Here is a 27,384-nt window from a genome sequence, read left to right as displayed (position 1 = left end):
ACCTTCAGTTATAGAATTCACTGGAGACTTGGAGATAAGAAAGAGTAGTTGGCATCAGTGAAGGGCTTGGCATTGGGTAAACAAATCCAGGCACCCGTTTAATCAAAAGATAAAATCATTTTCGAATTTCCTTACCACACAGGCTGCCATAGACTTAGAGTTAAAATCAACTTTATTATCAATTTTAACTCTTCATAAAACAGGGCCCAGGAAGGATGTTGGGAGGTTACCTAAACTCTGAAATTCAGTCACGTGTGTGGGAACGGGGCTCCACAGCGGTTGCCGGTGCAACCAGAGTTCAAAGACCTTTTCAATGCTGCCGAGGTTGATTCCGACTTGGGGCAACCAGAGTTCAAAGACCTTTTTAAGTTGCCAAGGTTGATTCTCATTGACATCAGAATGGTACATATCAAATGGATAGGTAAGTATTAAGCAAGATGACGTAGGCTCTCTTTATATATGCCCAGGGGCTTTTCTTAACATGCCCAGGCTCTTCCATAGAGAATCTATTATTCATCCAGACTTGACAAGCTGGGGATTAGCAAGCCCGCTCAAGAGTATCAAATGTGCCAATCAAGTCCAACAAGGCTCCCAAGGTGACATAATAGGGATTAGGGGAGATGGGACTCCTGGGTCATCTCTCTATTCACTGGCAAATCAGTTTCTAGACATCTGTGCGCAGACTTCATAGTGTGTTGTGTGTATTATGAAACTCACGAAGGGTTTGAGGCAAGGACACAGCTCCACACTCATTTGAGAAGTCATATTTGTGTGGGGGGGGGGGGGGGGGGGATGGGGAGGGGGACTCCCAAAACCACAAACCAATTTCCTAAGAAAAAGTGCACTATATACTCAGCTTCTAAGCTCTTTAATGATCTCCCTATAGGTCTTAGGACAATTAATATCAAATTATTTATAACAGAAATAGAGAATAGAGCTGTATGATTGCATGCAACAATTTATATTTAATCTATATCCCAGTGCTAATTTTGTGCATTCAAATATTTGCCCACAGACAGGTCTGTTTATTCATTTGACTCCCCCCCCCCCCCCCTCCCCACCCCCGAAATGAAAATTAATGCACAAGACTACATGCAGTGTTTTTTGGTTTTTTTTTTTCACTGGGGATTTAAATATATAGACTGCATGTACCTCAAATTGCATTTTCAATATGCGCTTGTGCATTGAGAGCGTTTTAAGTTTCTATTGACAGACTAGTGCCACACAAGAGAATCGGTGACTCGGTCTGCGCAAACGGAAAGCATGGCACAACCATGACCTCCTCTGAGCTTCCAACCCCCCAATGGGGTAAAATTGACATGGGGTGGGGAGGGGGAATGAAAGAGGGTATGAATAGCTTGTGTAGGTATGGACGAGCTGCATATCTACAGGCAAGGGACGGAGAGAGAGAGAACTCACCGTACAGGTTTATCATGGGAATGAATCGCAAGACATTGTGGCAGGCATTCTGGTGCTGTTCTGACATGTGGTTGCACACCCTCTGGAGTTGCTGTAAAAAAGGGAATAGGGAGGAAGACATGAGGAAGAGTTTGTTCTTGCATTTCAATTAGCCATAATAAGATCTTACTTGTTCACAAAAATTTCCCATTCATTTCCCCCTTGAAGTGGGTATAGAGAAAAAGACTTAATATGGAGAAATTAAGAAAAATAACAAACAAATATACAAGAATTGGAAATCAAATACATTGGAAACCAATTTTCATTCACGAATAAGTGCCATTCACCCAGTGATGATCAAATTCCAAGCCACTTTGCACTTTCAGATTACAAAGATATCAGAATTTTGAGATATTGCAAAAACTTTGTACATTTAATATGCAAAAAAAAAATGCATATCACACAAGAACTTAATGCTTTACACATGTTTCAACAAAATAAAATACTGAAAACAAGGCAATCGCCGAATTGTGTCTCGCCCATTCGCGTACAAGGAATTAATATTTTTTATAACTCCCCCAAGTTAATTGACCTGCTTATGACCTTTGACCTTGTGGTGACCTTCAACACCCTAAGGGACATTCACCATCCAAGTTTGGTCACAAACGGACAAAGGGATCAAAAGTAATGAGCCATAATCGAAACGTGCCATAAAAACTTAACATTGGGCCCTAAAAATTTGTTGACCCCTTTCTGTGACCTTTGACCTTGTGATGACCTTTAACTCCCCAAGGGACATCTACCGTCCAAGTTTGGTCACATACGGACATAGGGATCAAAAGTTATGAGCCACAATCAAAACGTGCCCTAAAAAATAACATTGGGCCCTAAAAGTTTGTTGACCCGTCTGTGACCTTTGACCTTGTGACGACCTTCACCTCCCCAAGGGACATCTTCCATCGAAGTTTGGTCACAAACGGACAAAGGGATCAAAAGTTATGAAACGGCACCATAACATGAAGGTACCCCCAGTGCATCTATGACCCAAGTTAGGTTGTAATCCAAGCAACTTATGTGAAGTTATTTGTCAAAAGAGAGTCTTGCAGGTAAACTTTAACATAGAAAAGAGAGTCTTGCACATACTCTTTAATTTATGACCTCAAATGACCTTTGACATCATCACATGACCTCTGACAACACCATAACATGAAGATACCCCTAGTGCTTCTATCACCCAAGTGTGGCTGCCATTGCTGTAACAGATGCCAAGTTATGCATCATAAGAGAGTCTTGCAGGTAAACTTTAACATTTGTGACGGACGACGGACGGACGACGGACGGACGACGGACGGACGACGGACGGACGACGGACGACGGACGGACGCCATTTGGATCCCTTAGTCTCGCCTTCACCTCCGGTGGGCGAGACAAAAAAGTATTACAAACTTATTTCTCACTTCAATCCATATATGCATACCAATTTTCATTGCCGTAGAGCCATCCGCCAATGTATATCAAACTTGTGGAATACATGTGAAACTTTCCATCAATACTACTACATTGTAACTGGATCAAAATGGGTAAAAATCAGTAGTAGCCGAACTCTTTGGTTACTTTTGAGTGAAATGTCATGTATCTCATCACTTGCAGAGTTTGTAGGATCCAGTATGTTGGGGAAACCAAGACAACACTCAAAAGATGCTTCTATGGACACCGATCTACCATCAACACAGGCAAGCTCGATACTCCAGTGGGCCACCATTTCAATCTACCCGATCATTCCATCACTGATATGACTCTACAGGGCATTGAATCTTTAGGCACTCGTCCAGACACAGTCAGAACCAGCAGAGAGAAGCTCTGGATAAAACAACTTCACACAATCCAACCTCATGGCCTCAATAGCCAGGAGGAAAATGACTAACCATCTTTATTTTTATATATTATATATAACTGTTTTTTAATTACTATTATTATCATCATTTTCTTTTCAATTCTAAATTTTATTTTGTTCTTGTTTTGTGCTTTTTCAAACTGCAGACCCTTTTATTCCCCATTGATTCCTTCCTCTTGTCAGAGTCTCTTCTATTCAGCCTTTTACCACCTACACGTACACACACTTTTTTGTTTGTGTTTATACATATTTGTGCTTACTATGAACATTTATGCGTGCTTATCAACATATACATTTTTTTCTTACCCTTGGATTTTGTGTCCCCACCCCCTTTTTCATAATCACATGTGGTTTGATTATTATTATTTCAATTTCTTTTATCAATATCATTATCATTATTGGAATTATCATTATTGTTTACATACTTTGATATGTTTGACTACTTGCATTTGTTGGTTGACTCTCACTTTCATTTTGTTACCTCCTCTTAGTACACCTTATTAGGGCTGGTTGCTCAGCCCCCACCCCCCCCCCCCTTCCCCTTGCTGTTGCTATTTCACTCTTTTCCTTTCTTGTTTGATGTTGCCTCCCTATTCATCCTTTTCATTCAGTGGTTGCCTCCATGGTCCTTGGAATCATCACTGACCCTCCTCTGCCTTTTGTCTGTCCATCCTCCTGCTCTAATCCCCCTCCCTTTACCTGTTGGGCTCCTTGCCCATGACCTCCTACCCTCTCCTTTTGTTTTCTTTGTTCTGTGTCCCTAGCCTGTCCCTGATTGTTCCTGTTGTGTGAAGTCCTTATGTGATTGCTTTCCCTGCCTGTTTGTCATTTTGCCTCTGATGAAGATTCTGCAAGGATCAAAAGCTCAGGTCCCTTTTGACTCTACTTTTGAGTGAGTTATACAGGAGGACTTAATGCAGGCCAAACTGGTTTACCATTTTTTTTTTTACCTTTTCGTTATATCCCCAGTTTTGTATTTTTTTTTTTCACAGTTAGATCTTTTACCATATAAAGACATGATCTTCCCAGAATTTCCAATAAGTAACATCTGCTCTATTAAAGAGAAAATCTTGTCTATTAAAGAGAAAATCTTGTCTTTTTACTTTGATAACAGCCAATGCTGTTATCAAAGTTAAAAGAGTATCATGTAGAATTATGACCATACACGTACCTCTTGCAAAACTGGATGGTGTTGGAAGCCAACGCAACTAATCAGGCTCTCCCGTCCTCGTAGGTGATGGGCCTGATTTTGGACCAGGGCCACCCGATCAAAGGTCGCACAGAGGATGTACAGCAGGCAAGCAGAGAAACTCGTCAAGAGGCCAGGAACCCAGATGAAGAGCACGCCCCCAGTGTCCAAAGTCTGCACGAAGCAAAGTGACAGCAACATTGATGAGATTGGTTGATGTTTTTTGTACTGCTTGTTTTTCTGGATTTGATCATGTTGATGTCTACATTACTGTATACGCCAAATATTTAGTGAGGTTTTTATTTTTGCGAATTTCGCGAGTCGGGTGCTATTCGCAAAATTAAAGACACACGAAAAATTTGACTTTGATCTCGATATGAATGTGACATATTGGTATGCCCATTTCTCTGTTCAGTTCAGTACTCCACGATCGCGAATTTAACCACTCGCGAATCCGTCAGGAAGTCGTGATTTGCGAAAATTTGGACTCGCTAAATATATGGCATATACAGTATATGGCTTGTTCTTCATTCTTCCTCTCCCTTCTTTCCCTCATTCCTCTCTCCTCCTATCTCTCTTCCTTCTTCATCTCTTCCATCATTCCCTTCTCCTTCTTCCAATTTATTCTTCTCCCTCGTCCTTCTCTCCTTCCTTTATCCTCCTCCTCTCTCTCCCTCCTTCCTCCTCTCCTCCTACTCCATCTCTCTCCTTCCCCTTCTCTTCCTCTTTTCTGTTCTTCCTGTCTTCCCTTCATCCTTCCCTCGTTCCTTTCCCTCCATCATTCCCCCTCTCTTTCAATGTATCACCTCCTTCCCTCCCTCCAACTCCATCATCCTCTTCGTATGTCTCTTCCTCCCTTGTCTCCCTCCTACTCTGTCATTCTCCTTCTCCTCCCTCAACCCCTCCTACTTCTCCTTCTTGCCTTATTTCTTTTTCCTTCCTTCCTCTCTCCTCCTCCTCCTCCATTTGCTCCTCTCTTCATTCCTTGTCTCTCCTTCCTCACACCCCTTCTTAAGTCTCCTCCATCATTCATCTTTTCCTTCTGCTTCTTGAAATTTTTGAAGGCATCCGTGGCGGTAGAATGTTGGTTGGCAGAAGGCTTAATGGTGCACCACGCATTCTTTCTAGGGTATGTGTGTGACCCTGAAAAGGGCCTACCAAATTCCAACGTTTCGGCAAGCATCTTCTTACCGTTCTCACGGTGAGAAAATGCTTGCCGAAACGTCAGGATTGGGTAGGCCCTTTTCGGGGCCACACACAAACCCTAGAAAGAATGCGTGGTGCACCATTAAGCCTTCTACCACCCAACCTCCTGCTTCTCCACCTCACTACTTTCCCCTTGTTTGCCCCCTTCCTCACTTCCTTTTCCCTCCCTCATCATGCCTCTTCTTCTCTTGTCTTTCTTCCCCTCCTTTGCCAATCCCTCACTCTACTTCTCCTCCATTCCTCTTCTTCTCCTTTGTCTCTCCTTCTCCCATCCCTCCTTCCTCTCTGCTCATCCCTCCATCTCCTTCTCCTCCATCATTCCTAGTCTCCTTCCTTTCTTCTCTTCTCTCTCTCTTCCTTCCCTCCTCATCCTTCTTTTTCCTTTTCTTTGTCTTCCTCTCTTCACCTTGCCCTTGACCTCTTTCCTCGCTTTTCTTTCTTCGTCGCTCTTGCGGGTTTATCTTCCAGCACCTTCACACTTGTGCATTACAGGACACTCCCGTTATAACGTACACGGTTATAACAAAATTCCGGTTACAACAAAGTAAAAATCAGGCCGCAACATTATCCACTCTCAGTATCTTTATTGTTTATTTGTTCGGTAATAACGGAATTTCTATATAACGAAAGAACATTGCCGGTCCCGAGGACTTCGTTATAACGGGAGTCCACTGTACTGATGGCAAAATTTTGCCGGATCTTACTCTGACAGCAGCGAGGCAGGTGAGGGCAAAGCTCCGCTTGACATTGGCATCCAGCTCAGCAGCGCAAGGTTTGGCGCCCTCTGTAGGCAGTGCTGGATTAAGGAGTCTAACACAGAGACCAGACAGCTTCTTTCTTCCATCCTCACAATTGCTACAGGGTTGGGCATGAATTCAGATAGGACAGAGAACTTCATTTTCAAACATCTCCTTCGAGCTTCAAAAAATAATGGGATTACAATATCAGTACACTCAAACCTGCAAACAGCAACCACTCAGGGAACACATACAGAAGGCTCTTCTAGAAAGGTGGCCCCTGTTAACAGGTTTGACTAATTATGTAATCATTACATCACAATTGAGTCTTAATGTTAACAGCAGTGGTACAAAAGAATTTCAAAGTAATCAAAAGTTCATGCCAAAATGTAATACCGGTATGCTGTGTTTAGTAATGCATTCAATCTTTAAGGCAAATATACAATTGTACATGTAGATTTGTCTAATGCAACAATAGCAGTAGAACACATCAGTGATGTTTGAGAAAAAATTCAGAGAATTTGTTCAAATGTCATAAATTTATAAAGTTTTGGTGCTGCCATTGCTGGATTAGAAAACGACAACAGTCCACAATGGCAGTGGCGTATCTAGGGGGGGGGGGGGGCAAGGGGGGCACGTGCCCCGGGCGCCACTCCATGGGGGCGCCGAAAACGAAAAAAAAAAAGAAGAAGAAGAAAAAAAAAAAGAAGACAAAAAAAAAAAAAAAAAAACTCGCCCGGACCGGGGGGGGGGGGGGTGGGGGGGAAGAAAACCAAATCAAACAAGATAAAAACAAAAAATGACAATGTTAATTATGTTCACACAAGAATTCCATGTTTTGTAATCTGAAATTTAGGCTCGCTCGCTGCGCTTGCTCGACAAAATGAATAGAAAAGAAGATAAGAACAAAACGTGATGATAACGCGGACAAAATGACAATGTATATTGTGTTCACACATGCCATTGTTAGAAAGCAAAATGTTACACGGAGCAGCGGCTGCAATTTTATTTCTTTCGTTCTGAAGCGATCGCCTACTGGATCAAACGAGGGTACCAAAGGTGTCGAACATTACGGGGGGGGGGGGGGGGGGGGGGGGGGGGGGGCGCAAAAAAATCAAACAAGATAAGAACAAAACGTAATGATGACGCGGAAATATACAAATTTCGGCTCACTCGCGCGTAATAATTTAGAGTATTTTTTTTCAAGTCCTCAGTTTGTTGGTATATATCGTTATCTATATATAAGGCCGTCACTATATCTTGATTAGAATTGTAAGATTTAATAAGCAAAAAAATGGCAAGAATTCCATGTTTTGTAAGCTGAAATACAGAAATTTTCGGCTCGCTCGCTGCGCTCGCTCGCCAAAATTTATCAAAAAAGAAGATAAGAACAAAACGTGATGATGGCGCGGAAATATACGAATTTCGGCTCACTCGTGCGTACTAATTTGGAATATTTTTTCAACTCCTCAGTTTGTTGGTATAAAGCGTTATCTATAAGGCCGTCACTTATATATCTTGATTAGAATTGTAAGATTTAATAAGCAAAAAATGACAAGAATTCCATGTTTTGTAAGCTGAAATACAGAAATTTTCTGCTCGCTCGCTGCGCTCGCTCACCAAAATGTATCAAAAAAGAAGATAAGAACAAGATGATGGCACGGAAATATACAAATTTTGGCTCACTCGTGCGTACTAATTTGGAATATTTTTTCAACTCCTCAGTTTGTTGGTATAAATCGTTATCTATAAGGCCGTCACTTATATATCTTGATTAGAATTGTAAGATTTAATAAGCAAAAAATGACAAGATTTCCATGTTTTGTAAGCTGAAATACAGAAATTTTCGGCTCGTTCGCTGCGCTCGCTCGCCAAAATTTATCCAAAAAAAGATAAGAACAAAACGTGATGATGGCGCGGAAATATACGAATTTCGGCTCACTCGTGCGTACTAATTTGGAATATTTTTTAAACTCCTCAGTTGGTTGGTATAAATCATTATCTATAAGGCCGTCACTTATATATCTTGATTAGAATTGTAAGATTTAATAAGCAAAAAAACGACAAGAATTCCATGTTTTGTAAGCTGAAATACACAAATTTTCTGCTCGCTTGCTGCGCTCGCTCGCCAAAATTTATCAAAACAAGGAAAAGTAGAAATTACGCGGTGCGTAATATATGTCCCCGCCGGAAGTAGCATTTTGTAGCAAAATGTGCAATATAGGTAAAAAATCAAGGTCAAAGGTCAAAGAAGTCAAAGGTCAAAATTCTGTGTAAAAGTTTTGAAGCCCTCACCTAGTGCCATCACATAAAGCAAACGGAATCGAAATCGGGTTAGAAATGGCGAAGGAGTAGCATTTTATAGCCAATGTACAATACAGGTCAAAAATCAAGGTCAACGGTCAAAGAAGTCAAAGGTCAAAATTCTGTGTAAAGTTTTGAAGCCCTCACCTAGTGCCATCACATAAAGCAAACGGAATCGAAATCGGGTTAGAAATGGCGAAGGAGTAGCATTTTGTAGCCAATGTACAATACAGGTCAAAAATCAAGGTCAAAGGTCAAAGAAGGCAAAGGTCAAAATTCTGTGTAGAAGTTTTGAAGCCCTCACCTAGTGCCATCACATAAAGCAAACGGAATCGAAATCGGGTTAGAAATGGCGAAGGAGTAGCATTTTGTAGCAAAATGTACAATATAGGTCAAAAATCAAGGTCAAAGGTCAAAGAAGGCAAAGGTCAAAATTCTGTGTAGAAGTTTTGAAGCCCTCACCTAGTGCCATCACATTAAGCAAACGGAATCGAAATCGGGTTAGAAATGGTGAAGGAGTAGCATTTTGTAGCAAAATGTACAATATAGGTCAAAAATCAAGGTCAAAGGTCAAAGAAGGCAAAGGTCAAAATTCTGTGTACAAGTTTTGAAGCCCTCACCTAGTGCCACCACATAAAGCAAACAGAATCGAAATCGGGTTAGAAATGGCGAAGGAGTAGCATTTTGTAGCAAAATGTACAATATAGGTCAAAAATCAAGGTCAAAGGTCAAAGAAGTCAAAGGTCAAAATTCTGTGTAGAACTTTTGAAGCCCTCACCTAGTGCCATCATATAAAGCAAACGGAATCGAAATCGGGTTAGAAATGGCGAAGGAGTAGCATTTTGTAGCAAAATGTACAATATAGGTCAAAGGTCAAGGTCAAAGGTCACGACTGAAATACTGTGTAGAAGTTTCAAAGCTCCCATGTAGTGCTATCATATAAAGCAAACAGAATCAAAATTGGCTCATAAATGACAGAGAAGTAGCAAATTGAAGATTTTGATCACACACGGACGCACACACGGACACACGGACGGACACACGGACGGACGGACACACGGACACACACACGTATGGAGCCCGTTTCATAGTCCCCTGCTCGAACTCGTTCGGCGGGGACAAAAAAAGAAGAAGGAGAAGATAAGAACCAAACGTAATGATGGCGCGGAAATATACGAATTTCGGCTCACTCGTGCGTACTAATTTGGAATATTTTTTCAACTCCTCAGTTTGTTGGTATAAAGCGTTATCTATAAGGCCGTCACTTACATATCTTGATTAGAATTGTAAGATTTAATAAGCAAAAAATGACAAGAATTCCATGTTTTGTAAGCTGAAATACAGAAATTTTCTGCTCGCTCGCTGCGCTCGCTCGCCAAAATTTATCCCAAAAAAGATAAGAACAAAACGTGATGATGGCGCGGAAATATACGAATTTCGGCTCACTCGTGCGTACTAATTTGGAATATTTTTTAAACTCCTCAGTTGGTTGGTATAAATCATTATCTATAAGGCCGTCACTTATATATCTTGATTAGAATTGTAAGATTTAATAAGCAAAAAAACGACAAGAATTCCATGTTTTGTAAGCTGAAATACACAAATTTTCTGCTCGCTTGCTGCGCTCGCTCGCCAAAATTTATCAAAAAAAAAGAAGAAGGAGAAGATAAGAACCAAACGTAATGATGGCGCGGAAATATACGAATTTCGGCTCACTCGTAAGTACTAATTTGGAGTATTTTTTCAAGTCCTAAGTTTGTTGGTATAAATCGTTATCTATAAGGCCGTCACAATATCTTGATTAGAATTGTAAGATTTAGTAAGCAAAAAATGACAAGAATTCCATGTATTGTAAGCTGAAATACAAAAATTTGTCAAAAAGAAGAAGATATGAACCAAACGTGATGATGACGCGAAATATACAAAAATTTTCGGCTCGCTCGCTGCGCTCGCTCGCCAATATCTATCTAAATTTATTACATTTAAATCACCCTCAAAAAGACCCCTTTTAAGTGCTTGAAAAAGCATATGTGGACCTTTTTTCTAAAAGTCCCTACCGGGATGGGGTTGGGGTTGAACACTTTTTCAGAAATTAGGGGCGCAATTTTCGCGCTTGCCCCGGGCGCCGTTTTCCCTAGATACGCCACTGCACGATGGCACTGCAGAACAACGATATGAAAAAATATACAAAGAATTCCACAAAATTTCATATCTCATAAAAAGTATACATTCCTTTGACATGTTACTAACATTTATTATTAAAGGGTATCTAATCATTCCCCCTGCTTTCTGAAAGAGATAAATCATTGACTCTTTCATTATGCTACAAAAATGAAATTTTGCCAGTTGAAGGGCAATTTGTCAGTCAGTTCCAATAAAATAAACACAACTGGATGCAAAAGTCATTAATTTGAATAAATACACAGTGCTCACTGCTACAAGGGATTTGAACCATCACTCTTTATCACGTGGAAGCGCAGTAGTCTAGTGGATATGACGCCTGTCTAGCAATCAGAAGATATGATTCGTTCAAATCCAGCCTGAGTATGTATGCCCATGATTTTTATCACCATGGCTAGTACTAAAACACTGAATAATTGGTGTTTATTTGCTTTGATGAAGGGCAATTCATCAATCAGTTGCAATATCTAATGTTCTGGGTTACAATGCTTGCCACATGAATTCTCTCCCTGGTTTTTACACCTCATTAAGCCGGCAAATCACAGAAAAATACACTTAACCCATTGAAGATGAGTCCCCAGAATACTCGGGCAGGTATCTATGGAAAATGCATGTTATAGCAAAACCAGCCCATCCTCAACGGGTTAAGCTGCTGGCGGTGAAGATCAGATTTACTTACTGACAGACTGTTGTCTCAAGTGTTTCCAGACACAAACCACTCTCCATGCCTGCAGGTTCAAGCTGTTGATTAAAGAAATAATGTAACATTTCATACTCAAGTACATATAAATACCATCAATACATGGAGATTATTTTTACAGCAAAATTCAGTTGCAGTTTCAGCTGTACCCATATTTCATGGGGGGGGGGGGGGGTATATCAAAATCAAATATAAATCTATCAACTCAAACAAGCAAATATATATTGAAACTTTGTTTATTTATTTATTTATTTATTTATTTATTTATTTATTTATTTATTTAGTCATATTTATACAGGGTGGCCCTATCAGTAGTCAACGCACTGTTCTCCCTAGAGGCCCTGTGTCACAAACTCATTCATAAAAGTCAAACGAAACAGACAAATAACACTACAGAAATATACAACAGAGATTACACTTTGTATTACACAAGCAAAATAAAAAACATGTAAAATGTAAAATGCAGAAAGTAAATGCAGAGGAAAAAAACAAACAGACAATGCATTACACTACACACACACACACAAACAGCCCACTTACAACTGACTTTACTTATTGAATAAAGTACTATCCAGAAAGAAGCAAATAGTGGCCAGAACTTGATTGTGTACATTTTATTTCACCCCATTCATTCCATTCATCCCCTCCCCCACTGCCCCACTCCAATGCCATGCATACACCATATGGCGGGACGTTTATAGATGTCACTAAAACATACAAAAACATTGCCTCATGACTCTGTTGCATATTGAAATAAAACAACAAAACTCCAAGACACAATGAAGAAGAAGGTTGTATAGTTTTGGCTGAGACCTAATTTCAGATTTCTGACATTTTCTTGGCGAGATAATGAGAAACCTCACGTGAAATGTGAAAGAGCGTGTAATTCCAAGAGGAATTCAACATTTATTTCATGAAAATTGGTTTTGAAATGGCTGAGACATCCAGAACAGAGCAATCCTAATATAAGGTGGGACCCACCTTTTATTAGGATTCCAAGAGGAATTCAACGATTATTTCATGAAAATTGGTTTTGAAATGGCTGAGACATCCAAAAAGAGCAATCCTAATTTAAGGGGGAACCACCTTTTATTAGGATCATTTTGTTTTACTTTGTTTTTGGATGTCTCAGCCATTCCCAAACAAATTTTCATCAAATAAACTTTGAATTCCTCTTAGAATGGTATGCTCTTGTCCGATTTCAAAAATGGTTTCTTGGTATCTCGCGAAGAGTTAAAAGCCCAATCCTCATCTACATCTAATACTATACTATCCCTTTAACTTTCAAGTCGGACTTACTTGACGAAGATAAAAGATATAAAACAAAAAAATGGAAACAAAATTCTAAAACATTCACTCACCACCACCCTCACTCCATGGGAAGTGGCAAGGTTACCGAGGGGCTCCATACCCCGCCCAACAAGCAGCCACACCTCTTTGCTCGCCACATCCTCAGCTCTCTTTCTTTGGTTCAAATGATTCTCAACCTCTGAGATCACGGGGAGTGGGAGGTCGATAACCTCTTGACTTGTAGAGTCATCCGCACTAGTCTGCTTGAGGACCTGCAAGTGGTAAACAATGCCACTTATTACTGTCCACACTTTCAGGCTACTGTGGAACAGATTAATACATTTGTAATGTATTTAACAAAACATATAAACATATATACACACACACACACAATCTTGAAAGCAAATGGGACATTACAGAATATGTTTCTTCCACTGGCCCAAATGGGCATTTGTGCATACGCCCCACTGGCAGCTCATACAGTGTATATGACCCGCTACAACAAAAGCATCCGAAAGTCGGGGGAGGACAATTTTCTGAAAATGGCATGACATTATTCCCTTAATCTTCTACTTTAATTTCATATATAGCAAAACTAATAAAAAACACTCGGTTGCGGAGATATCAATGATTTTATTAGCGCATGTCAAGTGGTTGAGGCAATCAGTTTCGAGAAAAACACCTTCAAAGTTTTCCTTCCGACGCTATCAGTTTTCACCGCTTGACTATAGAAGGCATGTTCCTAGCAATCTTCATGATGTTCATTCAAGCTTAATAGTGCCAGCGGTCTACGCATGACCAATCAGTAATCAGCATGCCACGCACTGACCAATAAGATCATTCCCTCGTTGCTAGGGGCGGAGTTTAGCTGCGGCGCTAAATCCAAATCTTTGGATACGTTTCACTTACGTTGAAAGTCGGAAAATCATGGCCCAGAAAAACTATTTCTTGCCTTTCCTTCGATCATTTAGCTTCAAAATTTCGGCAGATGATAGACAAAACATTAGACTACAAAATCATGCCAAAAGCAGAAATCCGGTTGTATTGACCAATTTTGGTGATGCGACTTCAAACTCGATTTTCTCGGCTCAGCCGTCAGCGACTTTAGGATCCTTTTGTCGTAGCGGGTCACATGTATTAACCACTTCCAACTAATCACTTCAAGCTGCCAGTCAGTTACGAGTCTAGACTCCTTTTGAAAACATACGTGATGCTGCTTAAATTGATGGCTTTTGTCATAACTACATCTGCAGAACAGTACAGCACTACAACATAAACAATGTTACGGTACCTGCACATTGCTGCGGACTTTCCTCCACTGCTCGTACAGCCGCGATTCGCAAAACGGTGACATGAGCACCGCCTCCGGTGGTCGACCCGTGACTGGCTTCCAGGAAGATGCTGGTAGGGCGCCATGGCCCTCCAACGCGATCTAGGGTGGGAAAAGAAAAAGTGCACCAAGTTTGAACTCTTCTGACAGCCTCACTCTTGCAACACACATTTGTTATATATACAGGCGACTCCCGTTTTAACGAAGTCCTTGAGACCAGTAGTTTTCTTTCATTATATCAAAATCTTGTTATAGCTGAACAATAAATCATATAATGATATTATAGGCAATAATTTTGGGACCTGAATTCTTACTTTCAACGTAACAGAATTTTTTTATAACTCTCTTTGATATGACGGGAGTGCACTGTAATCTTGGTTCACAAGTTTTCATGTTCCGCCCAGTCACTGCTATACAGTAAGTTTATTTTTCCTTTAGGCTTTAGCTGGTGGCATTATGAATTGTGATTTTCCCTTGTGATGCAGATCAGAGGAAATTATTACGGAGCGGTCTTGAAGTTGCACATTATATTTTGCACAAAAACAACGGTTAAAGTGAAAACAAAGTTCTGGTTAAGCTGGTATCTCACTGAGCCGCGAACGTTTGCGAACGTAGCGAATTTGAGATTCGCCAACTTTTCTGACGAATGTTTGCGAAAAATCAAAGTTCGCTTCTGCCATTAGCGACAGTTAGCGACTTTTAGCGACAATTAGCAACACTTCAGCGAATGTTTGCGAAAGTGTTTGCGAAACACAGGTGGCGACTATTAGCGAATGTTAGCAAATGTTAGCGACAATTTTGCAAGTGTTAGCGACAATTTTGCAAATGTTAGCGACAGTTTTGCAAATATTACCAACTGTTTGCAAATCCTTTGCGACAATTTGCGAATGTTCTTGGACCTAGACAGGTACCAGGCGATTATGTGTAGTCAGACCCATAAAACGAACGTAAAACCTTCCCCTGAATTCAGATCTCTTGTGACAACCGTTCAAGATGGATTTCCAGTATGGAAATAAATTTCTGCCAAGAAGAGGCTCAACGTGTTGCTATCCTTGAAGAGCTGCTTTGTCTGGCTGCTGCTATAGCTATTGTGCAGCATAAGAGAAAGAAAATAAAGAAAAACAAGAAAGGAGGAAGAAAAAAAAGACTGTTGGGGTCAGAGAGTGGTTGTTGCAGAGGACAGACTTTGGTCAATATGAAAAGCATTTGCAGCAATTACAATCATGATGGAAATGTCAAGAGCTTCAAGAACTTTCTTAGAGTGGAACCTTGTCTGTTTCAGAAGCTTTTATATAGGAACCATATGGTTACTTGTTCGCTAGCAGTGGCGAATCAAATAAAAATGTTTTAATAGCGACACCGTATTATGACCGTTTGCGAATTCTTAGGAGTGTTTTGCAACTGTTTGCAACTGTTAGCGAAAATACAAATTCGCAAAGGTTCGCAAAGGTTCGCAAAGAAATTTTTAACATGTTCAAAATTTCTTTGCGAAAAGAACTGTTTGCGACAATAAAAACCGTTTGCGTACTTTCTTGCGACTGTTAACGAACATTTTGCAACCCTTTACGAACCCTGGCGAAATCCCAAATTCGCTACGTTCGCAAACGTTCGCCGCTCAGTGAGATACCCCCTTAAGGGCTTGACAACCCGTCTGGCACCATTTCATATTTGCTTGCAATATATCGAAAGAGTCTACATAGAAACTTACCTGGCTGACGTGGTTTGCCAGAATGATGAGTCGTTTTGGAGTATTTTGAGAAAAATAACAAAAGTCGGAAAACTGACTTTTATTCAAGAAGGCTCCAGACTAACTCGGTCTCAGGAAAAACTCGACCCTATTTCAGACAATTTGCACGCAGTTCGTGATCGCCATATTCTCTACTGTATAATACGAAACGAGGCCTAACTGAACAGACAGGAAATTGGGTGATTTCAAGTTCGGTGCTAGTGCTAGTGCTAGTGCTATCTCAGCACTAGCACCGGCGATAAAACCGAACTTGAAATCACGTCGGTGTTGGGAATTGACCTCAAAATTATGACGTATTTCCGGTTGCTGGTGCTGGGCTCGGTGTTGAATGTCGTCTGCTGAACCATGGCTGAACCGAGCTCCGCCGATTGTGTTAGCGATTTATGTGCTTTTTCGCCATTGACTAACACTAGCCCCTAGGGATTAACATTTTCGTCATTTCAAGTTCGGTGCTGGTGTTAGCGTTGCCGTGCGAGACTCATATTCACGTCCATAATAGATGCACGTTTTACGTGCAAAGTCTATGCTAATGCAGTGGTCGCCCACGTAACGTACACGAACACTCTCGACATGGCTTCATAAATCTGAGCCTGGGAGCAAAATTAAGATAGTTGTATTTTGGGGAGTGGATGAAATTTGTGGCATTTTAATATTTCTTCCCCACTATGTCCCTAAAACTAAGCAATTTTGGCTACATCTTTTAATATTTGACTGTAATCACGCGCAATCACTTTTTTCGTCGCGCAATTCTCGCGGAGCTCGCGGTGCTGTGATTCCAACACCTAGTGCTGGTGATCGATAATTTTGATCGGTATCGCCTCGTTAATCTGACAGTCGGTGTTGGAGCTCGATTTAACGCTGTTATTCGGGGGCTAGCACTAGCACTAGCACTAGCACCGAACTTGAAATCACCCAGTGCATGCTAATCCTGTACAAAACAAATGGACAGCGCGCGGTTATCACCTCAGTTGCTGAGACGTTTGGTCTTTGAAGTTTTTGTTGTTGTTTATCAAGCGTCTCTGATTGTTTGTAGAGGTGCTTGATAGGCGCACACTAATTTTGCATGCGCGCCAAAGAGGTTTTTGATGCGCGCCAAAGAGGTTTTTGATGCGCGCGTTGTAACAACTCGGACCATTACTGCGAGTAGCCTGTAACACTGTGTAACCCTAAGCGCTACAATGAAGTAGTTTATACAGGCCGCTCCCATAGTTACAACACTGTACAATCCAGAGGGATAACCAATACAACTCATGCCACGGGTCGTCAAAGCGAGGCCGAGTAATCCCCGAGTCCGAGTTTAGCCTGACCCCGCATTTTCGTCGTTACCCATCGAATATCTTGTTATAATAGCGTTATTCCGCACATTTCCTAGGCATATGTTCACATTTGGGAGCGAAATTTGACAACTTTTGCAAGCAGTACCAGAACTTTGTTTGGGCTTTAATGCCGGTAGCATTCAAACCTAAAATATGATCTCAAGATCTGCAGTGTGGGGAAATGTCTACATTGGTTGGCTGTACACCAATTCACACTGAATGTTCTTGTAAGACACCATGAAGATACCATTTTTCTAGAAGCTCTTTCTAAGAAATATTACACAAGTTTTCAAACAAGCTCTGTCTACACCACTGCACTCTACTCTGAAACTGATATCACCTAAGTTTGCTACACTGGTAAGCCAGTTAGAAACACTTTTCTAATCTAACTATCTGCAAATTTTGACTGTCCAAACCAATTTTGGCTATTTAAACAGACAGAGAAACATGCAAACATAAAACAAACAGGGGGCAGAAATTCTCATATCCCTCATTAATGTAAACAATAATGTTGCATGCATTAGGCATTCCTCCATTTTCTTTTTCTGAAAATTTGACAGGCCTGGGAGTAAAAGACATTTTCAAACATGTACATACTAAATAATTTGAGTGGTGGCATATTGTTATCACAAAACGAAATTCTGGTATTGGTGAATGAATACAATAGTCTGATGTACAGTCTCATTTTCGTGTAAAGTGAAAAGGATTGCACTGAGAAAGCAGTCTTGAGTACAGACCTGGCTGAAAGATGAAATAAAGCTTCTAATTTTTTTGTTCATGTTGATTTCAATCTATCATAATGCATTTCAATATTCGTGTGGAGACATAGACACGTGGCCACCTGTCAAGGTGAAAAACCATATCTTTCTGATCTTTTTTTCCAAATCTCACCATTGGCATGTCTTGTCTGATAATTCTGTCACAAACAGAAGAAGCAGAATCATCCATGTCCATATCCTCTGATATTGATGAGGGAAAAACTACAGCGCCCTCAATGCCAGCCTCCACACCACCATCTTGATGATGTCTTGGGTGGGATTCCTCCATTACAACATCCTTGCAATTGCTTGGAGTTCTCTCGGCACAGGTTTCAATGTCTGTGACCAGCTGCAAATGCACGTCTGTTTGGACGAGGGCGTCAACTTCTGAGGAGACCCCTGAGCTGTCTTGATAAAAGGCACCTGGATTCTCTTGGTGAGTCTTCATGTCAGCTCCTTTTGCTAAATTGACACTAGCATGGCTTGGATTTGAACAATCATTGCGAACATCATCAGCCCTTCTCTCATGTATCGAGTCAGAGGCATCTTTGTGGGAAACCCCAAGCGAGGCTTCCTCATGTGGACTACTGGGATGAGTTGCTAGTTCTTGACAGAGAGAACCAAACGTTCTTTGAACCTCCTGCAAAGACGTCTGTGGATCAGCTTGCCCTCCTCCTGCATCAAGTTCTGATCTTCCTAACTGTGTTAAAGCGGAGGATTCCTGCATCCCGCCAGGGTCTCCATCGACTTCCATGGCCCCCTCCTGCGGGCAAGTTGCATCACAGGACTTCAGGCATCTCTTGTCCCGTGACCAACAGATGCTGCTCCAATCTCCTCCAGCATCCTCAGTGTGAGTCAAGCGAGAGGCATCTCCTGCACCATGAGCACCACCAGCTCCTGGAGTTGCATTCTCTGACTCCACGGAGCAGTCCCCCATGGTGGCATCTCCTCGATGGTCGATAGCACAAGTTCCAGTAATCTTACTCCATGACTCCACATCACCCATCTTCCTCGTGGGTGCATGCCCGTCTCCCACTCCTTGCGTCCCACCCACTCCTTGCTCCAAGAGGCTCCGTTGAATGTCCAGGAGCTGCTCCGCCCAGGGTTTGTGCTCTCTCTCCTGCCTCTCCTCCAGGCTACCACTGAGTCTGTCCCGAAGATGCTTGGCAAACATACCACCAGCATTGACCTACAGCATAAGAGAGATCAAATGAGACAGTTATGGAACCCTTTCCTATGTAGCACCGTCTCATTAAAAAAAAAAAAAAACCAAGGGAGATTGTGGAATTTGAAAACTTTCTCATCATATCTGATCTTGATAAAACTTGTACTGTTCTGCTTGGGTACTTTAACTCTACATTAACTTGAACTTGGAATTGTGTTTTATGTTAGATACATCTAGGACAACACAACTTCTTTATCTTATCAACTTGGCAAAAACAAAAACCTATGTTCTCACTTGTATGCAAGCTTTGTTCTCTCTCTTGTGAATGAAGTCAGTTATTCAGAATTTTTTCCAATAGTATAAGACATCATTGAAAAAAAAAAAATATCTGGGGAATTACAGACCTTGGGTCTAAAGGTCAGAATGAGGATGCCCAAATTAACATTTTTCCATGTCATGCCTCAATAGCAAGTTTGAATGAAATCAGGCAAAAAAATGTGGCAAGTACAGTGAACACAAGGAGTGCGAACCAGCTGCCTGTCAATGCACAGCTACCAATCCTCCCTGATTCTACAAGAAGCCTGCAGCTGAAATTTGAATGATTTCTTCGAGTCCTGACTCCTCAAAAGAACATTTAACCTCATTAATGGAAACTGTTGATGCCAGTTGAGATGCATATAACACACAAATACGGCCCTGAAAGCTGCTTGGATCCTCCCTGGTTATGATGTGTGAATACTGGCAGCCTTGTGAATGTTGCGACATAGAGGGCAGCATCACCAAATAACCCAACCTAACATGACATCACTACACATAAAGCTAGAATTACCAACCGCAAATTTCCAAAGTCTGAATGAAATCCATTGAGTAATGAATGCGTTATTGTATTTGAAGCATTTGTCTATATATGCTCATTTGGTCATGATGACCTTTGGTCCTGTAAGAAAACAAACAAAGACGGCAGCATAACTGGGGGATATCTATTGCAGTTTTACCATAGCACACATCTTGTCACAAAACTGGAGGAACTATCACTAAAAACAATAGGCATCTTCAAGTGTAGATTGTGTAGATTGTGTCAAGATACACATAATATAGTATTTAAAAAAATCCATTAGGAGTGTGGCTGTACATACAGCATTTACAAGAAAAGTGAAGCTGCAGGACATCAGTTTTGTCAAAAAGGAACCTCTGGAGACTTTATTTATCTTAGTGGAAAACTCCCACATCAGGTCAAATCAAGAATCTTGACGAGAGCTACGGCAGATACCTTTGACCCATAATTCGGAATCAGCTTCTGGTTCCGCTTCACTGCCCTCAGGTGACAGCGCCTGGCATAGGCCTCCACGCACTGCTCCCTCACGCGCTGGATGTGTTGCCGCTTGGCCTCATCCGGGGACTGGTAGAGCAGGAGGTTCTCCCTTATCGCCTTCACCTGGGACTCGGTGAACTTTCGGCAGCACTCCTCCAACTCCTTGACGAAGGACCTGGGAAGATCGGACGGCCTGAACAGGGGTGTGTCACCGGCCTCGGGTCCTGAGAGGTAGAGGAATGGGTGGGGGGGGGGGGGGGGGGCAAAAAATGAAATAGCATGACTCATAAAATATCATTGTGTGTTTTATCAAACAGGGAAACTCGGTCAATAATGCACAGAAAAATCTTGTGAAGCACTAGCCAGTGACCCACCCTTGAACACTCCCTGAGCAGAGAGGGTGGAAGGGGGGGGGGGGGGGACCAGGAGTAAGGCATCAATTGCATCCCCTGTCCAAAGGCCACACATACGTTGCCCAGTTTGTGTTGGTAACTTGACTGAAAAAAAATAATGCATAGATTCGTGACAAGATGCACTGCATGTGTAATGCACTGATTATTTTCAACACAAAAATTACCACATCCAATATAACAGGCAAGCATTTTTTGAGGCATCACAATCTACACAAAATACTGACAAGCATAAAATCATAAATTGACAAATCTCACTGAAAATGGCTCAGCCCAGAAATTTAATCACATATCAGCGTCCACTCGAAAAGTTTGTTAATTTGAGCATGTGGTTCACAATATATGCCTACTATGGTCGAGTATGAGTGTTATGAAGAGCAAGGAAAATCTGTCGTAACTAAAATGTAATCTGTACAATATAATGAGAATATGGCAAAAGAAGATGAAAGCCAGTTCTTACCAAAGTGCTCCAGTAACTTGGTCAGCTGGGGTTGGAGCTTGTCTGTACCACAGAACTCTTTGCAGATGACATACACCTCCGAATTTCCCGCCTTACTACACGACGGTTTGACCACAGTCACCTGGTATGCAAACGAGTAATGCAATTATACAAGCCATATTCAAGAGATACCGTATACACCGAATATTTTGCGAGGTTTTTATTTTTGCGAATTTTGCAAATTAGACGCTATTTGCAAAATCAAAGACACAAGAAAATAATGACCCCGAGTCCAATGTGAATGTGATGCACATGTATGCATTTCTCCGCAGAGTGACTGTTTTCCATCATCGCGAATTCAACCACTAGCGAAATCGTCGGGAAGTCCCGATTCGCGAAAATTTAGATTGCTAAGTACTTGGCATATACAGTACAAGTGACTGGATATGAATCAAGACAGTGCACATAAAGTATTTTGCGGTTCATTATTATACACATGCAATATCACAAATTCTGTGTGTGCTTAGGCTGGATACTTCATGTGTCCACTACAGATCTTTATGGAAGAACCATGGAGTGCGTATGAGCAAGCTACAATGAGACAATGAATGGCTTCACGTGTAAAGTAACCTCTGAAGGACTATGATTGGGTACTATCACCTGAGGGGACAACCAACACTACTAGAAAACTTAAACTAAGGACCTCATGACCAAGGTCCCTAGTTGCACAGAGTTCTTTTGCTGTCTATGTATGTAATCTGCTCCTCAATTGGAGGATGGCTATTTATTACCACACTTTTTCTTGTTGCTTAAGATTTTCTGCAGCGCACCTCTTCGAAAGCACAGTTGAGGATGTACATGAGGCATGCTGTGTTTGTGTTGAACATGGTGAACATCTTGATGAGGAAAGAGCCCCCAGGGGCCAGGATTTGAACAGCCGTGAGTGCCTGGCAGTAGAGGAGGGGAAAGACGCGCCGCTCCTGGTGGGATGGGTCATCCTGGCAATTCACGCTGCCGTCTGCTGTCACCTTGGAAACAGAAAAGCAGAAAGCATGAGAAACTTCCTTGTGATCTCACTTAGTAAACCAAGCTTTCTCTCATGTTTTGAGATGGGATAGGGAATAAGGGGCCATTATATATCACATTAAAGACTGTCTTAACCCTTTGAGGACAAACTGATTTTGCTATAGCACACAATTCCCACAGACACCTGCCTGAGTATATTCAGGACTAGTCTTCAACATATATTGAAATTCACTTTGTCACACCAGTTTCCACATTTTGTTGGGAGAAAAATTAACATTTTATTAACATTTCATTAATCATGCAACATAATAACTCATAATATCATGTCATTACGACAGTCAAAACACCAGTGTTACAATGATGCAACCAAAAGGTAAAACTGAAGACTGGTCACATGACTGTTCTCAGCCAATCATTTGATTTGGATCCATAAAACCATTTTATTATAATAAAATATGATACATACCAGCTGATTCTACTGAATAGTTTGTAGAATGCATTAGGAAATTTCAAATCAATGTCTTCACTATATCTTTATACAATCACAGATGTATACACACTAAATTGCATTGACTTCCTAAGATGGGGTTTACACTCATCAATTACAGATTATGGGGCACATCCCAAACTTGATATTCTTGGTGACAAAGAAAAATATTAGAAGAAATGATCAAAGAAAATGGGATTTCCACAGAATACCATTTTCTTCGCTCATTTCATTCATACTATATATTTCTATAGTTTGTTTCCCAATTTGTTTGAATCCATTATTACTAAAAAAAAGTATACCGTAAACATGGAACTTTCTGTATGAGAATTCCTCAATTTGGCAACTTATTGTAAAGACTACCATTCACATTTTTTTCCGGTCCAAGCACAAATATTTTATCAATAAATTGATAACAGATATTACCTTATTTCCATCAACCAGAAATCTGCCTTCCAATTCAATGAAACAGAATGCAGAAATACAGTGTGTATATACATGTGCAAGTAGCCAACTTGATGCACAAAATAATGATTTGCTTTGCCTTTGAATAGAAATTGTGCAAGTTGCCACTTTGATGGGCAAAATAGTGATTCACTTTGCCTTTGAACAAAAATTGTGCAAGTCACCAATTTGATGTGCAAAACAGTAATTCACTTTGCCTTTCAATAATTCCCCCTATGGATGCATTCAAGCTGAATTGAATTTCTCTTCAACATCCTGAGAAGATGCAGTTACAGGTTGTACTCACAAGGTTCACCACCCCACCCATCCTGGAGGTAATTAGCTGCCGCAGACCTTGAAGGTTTTCCGGGCTCATAACGTCACCCGTGTTATCCTCCCCAAAGTACCAGCAGTCCGGGGTGTGGAGAATGAGCCGATCGTCCACGATGGTGCAGCTGGGGCTGTTACCCTCGTAGTGGGGGTTCAGGCTCGTCGCCAGCCACCGCCAGTCGACGCTCGTCCTCTCTTGGTCCGTCTGGAGGAAATGGTTGAGGCTGGCAATGAAGGCCCCGGGAGCCTCACAGATATGAACAGAATTGAGTTCCCCAGTTTTAAGGCAGCTACTTGGTATCAAGTGTCTGAGATAGTGGGGGAAAAACAACCAAACACAAGGAAACATATCAGCACAGATAGATAAAACTGAGATACAGTTAAAAACAAGTTCTAGCACCTCATATACACTGTACATGATGCACAATATATTCCATTCAAATGCCGTTCTTACATCGACTGTCACAGTGGGCATTTTTATGGTGTATAAATTTTCGTGCATTTCGTGCAACATCAAACTTGTGCAAAAATGTAATAAAATATTAATCTCTTTGAATCTACCAAATTAAAAACACACAAAATTCATTCAACCCAGCTGAGTGCAAAATGGTAATTGCATGAAAATTTCTACATTTACAGTATACAGGAAAATTGATCAATAAATGAACACAAACACAAACACACACACACACACATTGTACATGTCATTAAGAGCAGAATACTTTAGTGCTTGAGATCCCCTTCAAGGAACATCCCTGAGCGATTAATGTTATGAATGTAGGCACACCTGGTCGAGACGATCTCGTGAAACTTGCACCAGGCTTGCGTGCCGAGCTCGATGTGGTAGCGCCGCCGAAGGTGCGACATGACGAGACCGCCGCGGTGCGTGGAGGAGGTGTGGCTGTGCCAGTCCGTGATTTCCTTGTCGCTCAGGCCGTCCTGGACTCTCCTCAATTTCTGCTTCAGCTCACTCACGACAAAATTCCATTCATCCTTATCATCAAAATAGATAGAGAAAGAGGTTGTGATGTTGACACTGTTTTTCATTATCTCCACAACACATTGTCAAAGTTTGACAGAAAGTCTGGTACAGACCGATCTCACTTCTTGCTTGCTGCGCATTTTAATTCATGATTTCCGTTTAAATTTTGCTCCCGTGTGGATGTGATTCTTGTTTTGTTTTTTGTTTTTTCACTTTTTATCATCTCCTCAACTTCAACATCAGGATTGTCCCACAAACTGGGGCTAAAATTCTGGCAAAAGATTGGTGACCCTATGGCCCAAATTCATGAAGGTGGTACAATCTTTGTCCATGGTTTAAACCGACAAACATATGGGGTGCCAAGTGTCGTAACGAAATAGGCCATGCAACAATTGGCGCCCCATACAAAACTACAATCTCTGTGAATTCGGGCCTATGAGTAACAAAAACAGAACAAAAAAAAATGACATACTATGTATATAATTCTAGCTGCACTATTACTCTCTGATTGAATTGAAGGAAATTAATTCTTACTTGTATAGACATCTGGCATTTAGTTATAAGGAAAACTGGAGTAGGGATATGCATTTAAACAAAAAAAATAATAAAGCGCACTTCAACGATAGAATATGTTTTCTTTGCATTGTGTAACAATACAATTATGTATGTACTCCAATCCATTTGTACCCTCTATGCGATTCGCCACTGCTACCCAAAACAACCTGCACTAGACCACTCTATATGTGACCCTGGACCTCAAAACAAACAAAAAGTCGCCAGACATGAATTTTTAGCTAAGACCATATTTTGAAAGAGCAGACTTTAAGCTTTAAAATGATGTATGCCAGGGCTTGTGTAAATCCCAAAGGAGAAGCATCATACCATTTCTTCCTTGAAGTCCATTCCAGGAAACACGTCCTCCGTTGGTGGAAGAACCCATGGCTCTTTGACCGAAGTCTTATCAAAGTTGAAGCTATTACTGAAGAGTGCATTGACCTCCTGCTGGACAGTATCCGGCGACGTTCGCCTTCTCATCTGGCCCCGCCTCTTCCCTCTGTTGCCATGGAAACTGCATTCACCATACCGCTGACCACGCCCTTGGTCATGAGAGCGATACTCATGTTGCCTCTTGTTGCTTCTCCACTTGTTGTCATGGTAATGTCCATGGGGTGGGTTTTTTTGCCCTTCTGTTTCCATCATGGAAATAAGTTCAAGGCAGACTAAAAGCACATATACTGATGAAATGATGAAACGAGATTCCAAGATCACCAAGACTGCCCAGGGTTGCGTATCTACAGCCTGGATGATTTGAAATACAGAAATTGGACATCATGATGCAAATTCCAGTGAGATGACTTAATTCTTTACTGATCTTAACCCCCCCCCCCCCCAAAAAAAAAAAAAAAAAAAATACAGTTAAATTGTAGCGAATTACAGCAAATCACTAACTACATTTTGTATACATCCAAAAACAGAAACTGCATGAGACAACACACTTGTCTTAATTGTATTTGACTGTCTGTTGCTTCAAAGTGCTCAGCTGTGTGGACAAATCCTCATTTGGACTCAGAAATTCCTCTGAAACACATGAGGAAATCATAATCCTCGTCTTTAAATCCTTGAAAAAGAAAATTTATATCAGTAGGGGTGCAATATGGACACCTCATCTAAAAGATACTCAAAGGATGGCTTGAAAGGAGTTGAACAAATAATAAACACATGATAGAACACGATCAATGATAATGATGTTACAAAATATATTAAGTACATACAGTCAAACCTGCCTTAGCGGCCACCTGTCTATAGCGACCACCTGTCTATAGCGGCCACTGAAAAACCCCTGGAGAGAAAAGCCCTGTTAAAGACCCTGTGTATAGCAACCACCTGTCTAACGCGGCCAGTGGCCACAAATTTTGTTTCCCGTGGTAGATTTTAACCTGTCTATAGCGGCCAAAAACCCAATGGAGCCGTAGCCGACCCGATAATTCAGCATGTTTTTCTGCTTTGTAGCCGTGCGGGCAATGTTCAGTGATCACCACCGCTGCATTTATCCCTCATTCAGTCATAATAATGCACTAGTGTTAAGCTTTCTTCACGACAATACACATACTACTGCGCAACAATTTCATATACACTGGCATGGTTTAATGAATGAAACACACGATGTGTGCATACGTACAGTGCATGTAAGGATACAACGATGATACATGTACATGATTGTAAGCAATGCACACAAAGTTGGATTACCTGTCTATAGCAGCCACCTGTCTATAACGGCCACTTTTTCCGTCTCCCTTGGGTGGCCGCTATAGACAGGTTTGACTGTACTATATTAGTCCTGCAATTAAACACTGCAAAACCATAGAATAGTCCCTAGAAGGATTAGAAAATAAAAATCCAGTTTGGTTTAAATGGTCATGAAGTTACCTGATAAATGAATTGCCTATCAAACCGTTGGCAATAAATGTAATTTATTTTTTAATCAGATTTTCCATTGTGTGTCTAAAATAATCTTCCTCCCACCTACAACTCACTCTATCTGACTCACAGTAACTAAATGAGTGGCATGTTGATTTAATTATGCAAGATTATGATTCATATATTATACAACACCTATTTAGAATGTAGCTATCCGATTGGTCGATTGCCCATCACGTGACATTTAGCGAAAAGTTCCACTGCACGCTCTGGCTGTCTCAGCAGTGCAATTTTGTTTCACCAAAATGTTCCATTGCACGA

The 27,384-nt window shown here is 41.1% G+C and overlaps 1 protein-coding gene across 1 annotated transcript; it reads right to left on the bottom strand.

The window, feature by feature from the left end:
• Nucleotides 1–1,419: 1,419 nt before the first annotated feature.
• On the bottom strand, nt 1,420–25,842 carry LOC139734641 (uncharacterized; the record flags this gene model as incomplete). The annotated part of the gene is made up of 13 exons (XM_071645427.1): nt 25,528–25,842; nt 24,451–24,656; nt 23,641–23,971; nt 22,207–22,404; nt 21,398–21,518; nt 20,482–20,751; nt 18,184–19,229; nt 14,191–14,331; nt 12,971–13,171; nt 11,589–11,650; nt 6,392–6,542; nt 4,464–4,655; nt 1,420–1,510 (listed from the first exon to the last, which is right to left on the bottom strand). Coding segments are annotated over exons 1-13 (3,325 nt in total), but the record flags the coding sequence as incomplete, so codon positions are not given.
• Nucleotides 25,843–27,384: the final 1,542 nt, after the last annotated feature.

Source organism: Diadema antillarum, unplaced genomic scaffold (assembly GCF_040938485.1).
Source record: "Diadema antillarum isolate AM-2024a unplaced genomic scaffold, OU_Dant_1.0 seq00000536_RagTag, whole genome shotgun sequence".
Lineage (NCBI taxonomy): Eukaryota > Metazoa > Echinodermata > Echinoidea > Diadematoida > Diadematidae > Diadema > Diadema antillarum.
The sequence above is the reverse complement of the archived record's forward strand: the minus strand, read 5'-3'. Positions and strand labels throughout refer to the sequence as shown.